We start from the raw sequence: 10,385 nt of genomic DNA, 5'->3' as shown, positions 1-10,385 counted from the left end.
AGGACCCCTCCACCTTCTCACCACACCCACCTTCTATTTGAGCTCAGCTGGTTCTGCTTTTTAGGGACCAGTTCCTGCCAACTGCTCAGGTAGAATGCCTGGGAAGGAAGCCCTGCAGGAGCCAGTTTAAGTATTGTTTCCAAGAATACATTAAATCATTGATAAATGACTAACAGAAAATGGAGCTAATTAATTAAATGTTCAGGTTTACAGCTGTAGAACAGTAGAAGTTTTGAAAGCAAATAGGAATGTGCTTTTTTTAAAGAGTTTTATTTGTGAGTAGAACTTAATTGATACAAGAAAAAGAAAAATACAGGACTTTAATTTGCCCCAGAGTGTGTAACCATACCATACATGACTACATTTCATTTGTAATACAAAGAATTAAAAGAACAAACTACAAAATTTGAAATTAAAAGTCATTGCATATGTGGTCAAAGATAAATGGAGGGACTCCATTACTGAACTGAAACATAGAGCAATTAGTAATTTAATTACGACCCTGCAATAAAACACAATTTAGCAAAATAAGTATTGTATGCTTCCTAGTGTACAGAGGACATACAAGGTTAAAGTACAAGCTGAAAGCCATTAGTGCCATGCAGCCCTGACTAAACATTGCTGTTTAGGGGTCTCTCTGCACAGTGAGTTACTGCTGCTTCAGTTCCCACCGTACCCCAAACAGGCAAAGCTCCATTCCTCACAGCATTCAATACTACTTGGAAAGCTCTTTGCTCACCTGAAGCCTTACAGCTCTGATTGCCATTTCTGCCGTTTTCCCTTCACTGCCTGAAGCCAACCCAAGGTACCAACGCCCCAGGCCTAATGTAGGCCTTTCTAACCCCCAGCTGCTGAACCCATCTCTTCTGCGATGCTTTCTACTACGTGAATTGTAAGGCATTAAGTTCTCTGCTATTCTTCCTATCGACGTCGTCCTGCAGTGAACACCCACCCTGTTTGCTGCACGCTGCGAGCCAAAGCGCTGCCTTCTCCCACGCAGGAGTTCTCGATGTTTCTGCTTTAAAACCAGGAATGCTGCCACTGGGAGGCGAGGAGCGGCCTTCCCTGCCTGGGGCTGAGTGACAGCGCCTGGGGGATTCCTGCAAGCCTCACCTCTCATCTTGAGACTGCTTACCCAATTAGTGATAGAGCATGGCAGTAACTGGAGAAGAGTTAATTCAGTAGTGAAAGTGAGTTTCTTCACCATGCTACATACTAAACAAACATTTATAGCAAACATCTGTGAAAATACATCCTTAAGAAGGTTAGCTGGAATTCCTGTCCTTTACTGCTGGCAACAAGAACAACAAAATAAAGAAATACCAGTTGTGAGGTTCATTGTAAGTGAAAATAATATCGAAACAAGGTTCAATGCTCAGTGTAACACATTTACATTTTTATCACAGGAAGAAATAGTTGCAAAATGCTGCAGATGGGGTTTCTGTGCAGCAGGTCTGCACTTGCACCCAGGGTATTTTTGAACAGGTGGAACAAATCTGTGCTAAGGCCTAAAATGCAGCCATCTGGGCTTTGCATCACCACGGACTGACCTTTTCACTGCACCCAACAGCCAAATCACCATCTGACAGATTCTCAGGGAGCCGAGGACTGATTTCCCTCAAGCTGCAATCCCTGGACAGAGGGCTGCATCAACACACACGGCGCAGTTACTTCAGTCCTACACAAGGATGGCTTCAAGCGCCAGGTGTAAGTGAAAAACACTTCCATTTTGTTACTGTAGTCAGAAGTGGGGAAAAAGTGAGGAAGGAACAGAAGGAAGGTCACAAAGCTTTACTGCTACCTGATCGGTAATCACAAGATTGCAAGCTTACATGTCAGTTCGAGAGCACATCCCCTGAAAACACCACTGCAAAAGCATCCTCGCTAGAAGTCACCAGTGAAGAAGAAATTTACTTATGACTTGGAGCAGAATTTTGAAACAGAACGCTGCTCGTGGTAAGCAATTTGTGTTGCACTCTTAATGGCAAAAGCTTGGTTTTATTCTTCCGTAAAGCGGTGTAGGCTTTAAGGTATAAACAGTGATTCAATGCCTCTACATGGAAGTCATTTATATTTGCTTAGAAATTAGGGATCAGATCGGTGGTAGCTGCTGAAAACACAGGATTAGCACCTTTTTGGATGTTAATTTCTGGTTATAACCTTAAACGATCAAGCCATAACTTGAGGGGCTAGTTGGATTACTTGTTGCATTCATGTACATAATAAGACAAAACACTCAGTACAATCTGGTACATTCTAGTGGTTAATGAATTTTAAAATATGACAGTGTTTCTGCAGTGTTTGGCCTTTAGGAGTCACTCTTCTTTTTGCTCTTCTTCAGGAAGGAAGGAGTGCGAAACTTCTTTTTCTTTTTCGATGGGGACTTTCCTGGAGATTCATCACTACCTGCATCAGCTGCCGTCCCCTCCTCAGCTGTTGGAGTCGCTGGTTCTTCAGCAGGCTGAGGCTGGGGTTCCTTATCTGCTGCCGCAGGTGATTCTGTTTGGCTTTTGGACACATCTTCATCGCATCTCCCTTCCTCCTTTCCTAAGGGAGGGAAGCTGAGTGCTTCTGAAGGCTCATCGGGGGTGAGATCTGGGAGGGTTTGCTTCAAAGTTGCAGCATCACTGTCATCTCTGTAGGTCTGGTCCTGCTGTGTCTCTAATGGACGGACAGAGAACAGCACAGTTAGCTCACCGTGTCCCTGCGATAGAGAAAGCCCAGCAAGTGATGGTATGTGCTCTCTATAAAATAATAAACTAAAATATTTACTTTGCATGAAAGCCTTTGTAACAGCTCTGTCTTATTTAGCTTTCAGCACAGAGACAGAAATAAGATATTTTAAAGTGTTGTTTTTTTTCCTTTCTTCAAACCACAGAAGAGCTAAAGCTGAACTCACTCTGTGGGCATCGTGCAGCAAGAACATAACTTGAGACTTCTCGCTTGTGTCTCATGTAGCATTTGCAAGCAACACGAGACTTAAGTACAGTAAGCAGGAATTGAACCTACAGTTTTCACTGGTATTGAAGACAGCATCACGAAGTTCAGCATCTTGATTTTTTATTATTATTATTTTTATTTTTTTTTAACTTGCTGGGATAGCAGTAATTGCTGATTTGTAACTACTGTCCACCGCTGGCTTGCCAGCTGGCTTGCCAGCTTTGAACTGCGATACATGGATTTCCATAATGTTCTTCCATGAGAGCTAACAGATGTAGTTTATTAATGTCTTATCCTATCACAAAGGCTTCACTGCTTTTGCAAGATATGTGAGTACGAATGATGGACTCTTGTCACGTAAGTAAAATCCATGTAGTTTATCCAATTGAAAGAGCTCAGCAGGTTATGCGATACAGCAGCTCTCACCCCTGGATGAAGGAGGATCAAAAAATCCACATCCAGAGGTGAATTTCAGCACTACACTCCAGCCTGTAGCACCTCTCCCATGAACCACCATGCTTTACACAGGTTCTGTTGAAAGCTTTCCTTTCTGCATACAGAATTTAACAACTATCACATCTAAAGTTCCCTCCCTGCGCTGAAGCTGAGAAGTGTCTCCTTTGCGGTGTCAAACACATCTCCACTCATGTTATGTAAGGAGAAATCTGGAACAAAATCCAGGCCATTGGCATTGGCAGGCACAAAAGAAAGGCATCTATTTTTTCCCCAGTTTGAAAGTTCTATTATTGTTGGTTTTGGCTTCAGAACTTCATCTTCAGAACACTGAAGGCTTTCAAAAGAATTTACAGCAGATAGTTTATACTTTCCCGTTTTCCCTAGGGAAAAAACAAACCGTCCATTTCATTTCTGCCAGACAGACCTGCAATCCTACTCCACATCACAGGGCTGTTCTGTGAACACCTGCAGGAAATCAACCTGTTTTCCCCAGAGCACCACAGCCATCTCAGTTGTCAAGCAAACACAGCAAACCAGAGCTCAGCTCCAAATGCTCCACACACGTTAGAAGTTTAAAGGTTACAGTGCGAGAAGGGCATAAAACAGCAAAAGAGAGAAAGCAATTGTATTTACAAGCTGTCTCCTGAGGCTCTCGCCTAATGTGTACAGCTGTGCCATATACATGCACAGAATCATAGAATGGCCTGGGTTGAAAAGGACCACAATGACCATCGAGTTCCAACCCCCTGCTATGTGCAGGGTCACCAACCAGCAGACCAGGCTGCCCAGAGCCACATCCAGCCTGGCCTTGAATGCCTCCAGGGATGGGGCATCCACAGCCTCCATGGGCAACCTGTTCCAGTGCATCACCACCCTCTGTGTGAAAAACTTCCTCCTAAGGAATGAAGCAGCACCCACAGCTCTCTGCTGCCACTACCATCTTCTTGGATTGGACTTCACTGAAAGCAGCAGCCTGGTTTTTAGAACAGGTGCCATATTTGACCATCAGTCAGATTTGCCATTTTAGAGCTTCTTACCGTGGGCACCTGGGAAGCTCCAGGCAATGAGACAGCATTTGCCAGCTGGCCTAAGCAGTGCATAAATAGAACCAGTTTTGTAACTTGTTAATCCAGGACCATCCTTCCCAGATTGCCAAATTACCGGCATCTCTACTGAACAGATTAGTGTGAAGCAAACATCTGCTCCCTGTCCATCTGGCTCACTAAGGGCACTGCTTTACCAAATTAGGAAGATTTATCAATTAGACAAAAAAACTGCTGCAAAACCTATTCACAGTATAAGAATGAAACAATACCCCAGAAGTTTCAGAAGGTGTTCTTTTCTCCTGCCCCCTTCAGAACAGTCAGGCCTACAGCCATTCTCTCCCTTTCTATTTTGGCATAAGAGAGCTTTGAAAAGTAAAATTAATACTTTTATTTACAACCAGCATTTATGAAAATAAAGGTTTATGTTTTTAAACACAAACTTACGAGGACAAACATACAAACTGGGCTGTAACTGTCAACATGAAACACTTTTCTGACTTCAGCCACACTTTAACAGAAAGGATATGAGAAAAAAACTTGAGGAGTGGTTGTAAACAGAGAACACTGCCAGCCGGCAGAACTTCTGCCAGCCAAAGTTGTCATGGCCTGCAATTTCAATTGCTTCAGTCTCTAAAATAAGCATTGTATGTTTGTCCTGCAAAACTTCTATGCCTAGAGGAGTCCGTAGAACAGCACTCTGTTTAAAAGAACGCTCCGGTTTTAGAAGCTCATTAGTAGCATCGCAGTTTTCTACACTGTGACTTAATATTCGTATCTATGACAAACACACTGACTTTCGGATACAACAGGACACACAAATGGAGCGGGCCAAACATCCTTGTTAATTTAAAGTATAATCTGAGGCAGCCCTGCAGAGCCGGCTGAAACAGCTGTCGTGTTGCTGCCACCAAGTACTTGCTGTCATTCCTCGGCAGCCAGGCTGTGAGCAGTTCCATTTCCACTTCCACACAGACCCCTGCTGGATTATCAGTTTCAGCCCATCTCAGTGGCAACACTGTTGCTCTGGAGTAGATAAGGAACTTTCAGCACACAGTCTAAGTCAGGCAGCAGCAAACTTGGGGCAGAACTCTCAGACCTGCTTCAGCTACAGCTGGGAGACAACTTCAGACTATTCCTTTTGAAACTGTAAGGAATCGGACACAGGTATGGAAACACACAATGTCACTTCTGCAGCGTCTTTCAAAGGAGAGTGCATTGTCACACAGGGTAATAATTGCCTAGGACTTCATGAAACAAAGAAATCAGGGCCTCAGCTGAAAAGCTGCTTTTTAAAAAACACACAGCAACAACAACAACCAAAACGTAGAAACAAAGAAGCAAGAGTGAAGCAAAGCACGTAAGCCAGTCAGAGTATGGAATGATACTTACTATGGTAACAGGTACTCTTTAGCATATCCATCTCCTGTTTGTAACGCAGCCACAAGAAGAAAAAAGCACAAGTAGAGAATCTATGCATTCATCACAGCCATTGTGTTAAATTAGAAGAATGGTTGCAACCATTCTTATAGAAACAGAATGAGATGAAGTAGTGAATGAAAGACTAACAGACAAGTGATATATTCCATGTACGAGGTAAAGGAAACAAGACAAAAATCAGATTACACCCGTTCAAGAATGTTATTTTATCCTTTTGCAAGGAAATTACAGACTCTAACAGCCCTGTCTTATTTCAGCTTTAATTACTACGTAAGGTTAGCAAATAATGAAACTAATATGGAAACTGAGTTGGAAAGTTATTTACTGAGGTGTAATCCAAGTACAATAACATTTAAGAAGTGTGCAATCAGTGAAGATTTACCAAAGCATTTGATTTGTGTCTGGCTCAGCACCAGACTTTTCATTTCATAAGAGCAATTCTTTCTTGCAGAAAATAGACCAAAAAGATAAATCAGTTGGTAAACACAACCGATGACAAGGCAATTCTGCAGGGATAGTTTTGTCTTTATATTAACGCACACTTCTTTATTATTGTAAGCAGAACTCCTGTTACAGGTCAGTGTCGTATGTTTTAGGCAGTATCCAAAGAATACCAGAAGAAATCGACCCTTAGTAGATAGTAGTTGACAGATGTTCATGCGTCAGTCACCAGCGATGCAGTTAGTGGCTGCCCCGGCCCCCAGAGCAGCACTTACCTTCCTCTGCCTTCATGGGGGTGCTTGGGGGCGTGCAGGCTGAGCTGTGCTCAGGGGGGCTTCTCTCTTTCTGTTGTCTGCCGTCTTCTGAAGGTTCTGCAGATGGGACAGACAGACACTGAGAAGGCACACAAAATATTTCAGCACGGGAGGACACCAATGTGTCCTTTTGCTTCATGCACACGAAATCTGAACACATTTTTTTCTGAATCAACATTCTGTCAGAGTATTTAATACCATCAAAACAAGCAAAAGAAATTTCATATCGACAAAACTGTTCAAGCCATGGTTGTGCTTGTTTTTGTTCTGTTTTTTAAACAAAAGAACATGAATGATGTAATTGTTTACGATCTGGAATGGCACACTGTCCTAAGAAAATTCATGAGAAAGATCACTAGGAAGTCATGGTCATAAATATGAGGGGAAGAGCTATCAGACCAACCCAAGACAGTGCTCTTTTGCTTGCTTTGAATGTTCTGCTAAATTTGGAGTAAACAAAATTGCATACTAAGAGCTAAGAATGAAGGATTGCACAGATGATCAGAGAAACATGCAGCAATTAAGTGATTCAAAACCGATTTCACAGTGGTTTGCTTATTTGCTATTAGTAAGAGGGTCCCCTCGCTGCCAGGTTGAAACAGCCAAAAACATTAAGAGAGTGGTACATCATACATCAGGAACAGCACAAAAACGTTGCTCCGGGCCATTCACCCAAACAATTATGAAGTGAAATCAGTCCCACAGATAGGATTCAAATGGCAGAATCTCTGCATGATGTACAGAATTTGTTCCTTAGATTGCAAGTGCAACTGTGCCATATTCATAATACCTGAGGCCTGAGCCAAAAGGTCAGGATTGGACCTTAATGCTTTGATCACTGCCGTGTGAAATTCCTTAAGGGAGGAATTCAGCCCATCTGGCTCTTCTTGGCTGACATGTGTGATCCCAGTCACCAGAGAGTCCAATACTTGCGTAACTGAACATAAAGAGTCTCCAGGGGTTCCTACATTTTCTTATCAAGAAGCAGAAGCAGGGAACACACACTGTTAAAGAAATCACACTTCTGCCTCCTGCATCAGTTTCAAACCTTAACAGCAGAAGACAGAAGCACTGTAACTAGCATCCTGTAAAGCTTCACACAAGTAAAGCAGGACAACTCCTTTGGTGCAGGGTAACTCCTTTAGGTGCAGGAACAAACTTGCTCTGCTAAGATTCTCTCATCATAAGGGCCTCTTTTGCTGGGGAAGTCCTCATGATGTGTCATTTCCAAATAGCAATTTTGTTCTGTGTCTTCCCAAATCAACAGATTCTCAAATCCACAAATGTCAGCAAGTTAGAAAACTGTAGCTTTGCCACTAAAAGCTGCAGCATCATCTCACCCCAACCTCAACTACCTCTGGTGCTAAGGGGAGCACAGCAGAACAGAACAAACCACAATACTCTGCAGTACCTAAATGTTTTTTTTATGAAGATTCAGGCTTTCAGCTTCCTAACAGCAGCAAGTGACCATACTGAACACCCCAGTTTTCCTACTAGGATAATTTTTCAAATCAATTTGATGCCTTTTACCAAATACACTGTAACACTTCCATCGCACTTTCTATCTCAAATATTCTTTTAATATTCTTCATACATACTGGAAAAACTGTAACACACAAACAGAATAATATATCCATGGCCTTTGCAGACAATCCATGTTCCAACGACTCGTAAACTTGCTTTTATTACAGTCTACCACAGAAAAAACACGCAGACAAACCAACCTTCTGGTCCCTTCTGCTTCCTTTCTACTTCTTTGCGATATTCCTCCAGCTCTCGATCAGTGAGTTTGTTGAAGGGGTTTGGTCCTGTTGTGCTCACTATCACTTTGGGCTGATACTCCTTCTCAATTATTGCCTTCGAAGCAGTCACCAGTTCTCCCTGGCAGAAGAAAATTAAGACACATCTGCAACCCAGCAGTAACTCGCAGAATGCTGAGAAGTACAGAGGCTATAAAGCAACCAAAATGATAATCTGAAAAATGCTACGCTGATTTTCATTTATATTAATAATTTAAAAGAAAATATTCCATGTATGCTTTGTCTCCCCTCCTTTCAAATCTACAGCAGGTTAACATAAAGGAGAAGGCAGGTGCTGACTACTTCTAGAGGCACACCAGTATGCCCACTACCCACTACTAAGCACTAAGCCAAAGAGCAGCCAGCCTAGCGGAAGGTCGGGGAAAATCACACAAGTAGCAAGTTGCTTTTTCTCCCCACAAAAGAAACAGGATAGTAGGCCCAAGTTCAAGGCCATGTGGGCACAGAATACCTGTAGAAGTTACATGACTCAGCTCATAGTTTCTGTTGTTTTGTTGTCTTTAAAAAAAAATACTTAATAAGAGAAAAGCCATTTCTAGTAGCTACTGCATAACATCTAACAGATGTTATAGTAAAAAGCCATCTTGTGTGTGTGCTGTGTGCACTGGATTAACTGTTAACTATAAGCAATATTAAGGTTAATCGTAAGATTATGGGTTAGCATATTTACATCTATAATACTTGCCATACAAGCTACGTAAAAATGTTACACAAATAAAGTTAGCAATTCTAAGCATAACAAGTCTTCATGAACAAAGCAGCTGCATCAGAGACTCTCGAGTGGTAGGACTGTAAGTCTGTTTTCTCTGCTCAAATAGAAAAGACTGAAGCCATTGGCTTTTCATCACCTCAGACACAGAAGATGCTTGCCTGGATACCTGCTGTATCCCCCAGGTCACTTGTTTTAGCATTTGTCTTTCCAAAGGACATACAGAGCTCTAGTTTAGCTTGACTTTTGGTTTGACATCATCAGTTTGGAAATGAGCCCCACGTGGTCTGCATCTCCTCTCCCTGTGAAGCCTGAACTGTCTTTGTTATTGAAAAGAGGTAACGGAATTCCATTACCAAAAAAGAATGGGGGATTGATTTGCTTCCGTCATATTCAAACGTTATTTGTGTCAATACTTGAAAGAGATCATGAGAAAGCAGAGTTCAAAAACCACCCGGAGCTGAAAGAAGACACAAACATTCTATATCCACGCTTGGTGGACAAACACAAAGAGATCTTCACTGCAGAATTGAAAACTAAAAGAGGCACAGTACTCTTCTGGATGCTAACAGCACTTCTGACAAACTGCCAGTACCAAGCTGGTCATTTTTAGTGCAATAAATAATTTGAAGCCAATGTATTTGTACTAGCTGAGTATGTTTGAACTGAGAGAAGTAATACTGAAAAAGATCAGGCAACAACAGAAACTGGATTAGGTACTGTGGTTTTGATCTCTAAAAGCAGAATTACATTAGAGACCAGAAAGGCAAAATTCACATGCTAAAAACTTTTTCCAGATTATCACACCAAATTTTGCTCAGTATCAGTAATCCAGGACAAAGGTCACTAATGAAAATTATAAGCGTAGAGTGATCAATTTAAAGAGGAAAATAAATCCAAGTAGTAACCTGGTAAGCTTTGCAGAACGATTCCTCTAAAACACATAAAAATCCAAGAAGGGATGCACTGCTTCACAGAGCAGGCCACAGAGCAGCCTTCCAAGTCCAGTACAGAGAGACATCAGAAAGCAGAAATGGAAAAAGTAACACAAGACAGAAGGAAAGGGAACACAAAGGACTAAGTGCTTGCAGAAGATGTAGTACAGATCTCTGAAATAAAATGCTAAAGCAGACAGACTTTGCAGAGCCTGACCACACTGCCTGGAGATTCCTACAAACATTTGCAGAAACTGAATGTGAAAATCAGTCTGGAGTTGCTATGC

At 42.0% G+C, this 10,385-nt stretch overlaps 1 protein-coding gene across 13 annotated transcripts in view; it reads right to left on the bottom strand.

Moving 5' to 3' along the window:
* Nucleotides 1–251: 251 nt before the first annotated feature.
* The window catches only part of ADD1 (adducin 1), a 57,850-nt gene continuing 47,716 nt past the window's right edge, over nt 252–10,385 (bottom strand). For 4 of the 13 annotated variants that reach the window (XM_042812876.1, XM_042812879.1, XM_042812878.1 and 1 more), the window contains 3 exons: nt 8,359–8,515; nt 6,596–6,691; nt 252–2,661 (listed from right to left, as the gene is read on the bottom strand). In XM_042812876.1, coding sequence (XP_042668810.1) covers nt 2,309–2,661; nt 6,596–6,691; nt 8,359–8,515 — 606 coding nt within the window. In that variant the 3' untranslated portion in view covers nt 252–2,308. Of the gene's footprint in view, nt 2,662–5,830; nt 5,866–6,595; nt 6,692–7,424; nt 7,608–8,358; nt 8,516–10,385 lie in introns of those variants that run through there. The other 9 variants (XM_042812882.1, XM_042812884.1, XM_042812883.1 and 6 more) reach the window with 4 other exon arrangements.

The sequence above is a fragment of the Centrocercus urophasianus genome, unplaced genomic scaffold (genome assembly GCF_019232065.1).
Source record: "Centrocercus urophasianus isolate 14NV4802_14NV808 unplaced genomic scaffold, USGS_Curo_1.0 seq_13, whole genome shotgun sequence".
In the NCBI taxonomy this organism is placed as follows: Eukaryota; Metazoa; Chordata; class Aves; order Galliformes; family Phasianidae; genus Centrocercus; species Centrocercus urophasianus.
This window is presented reverse-complemented; position numbering and strand designations above follow the sequence as displayed.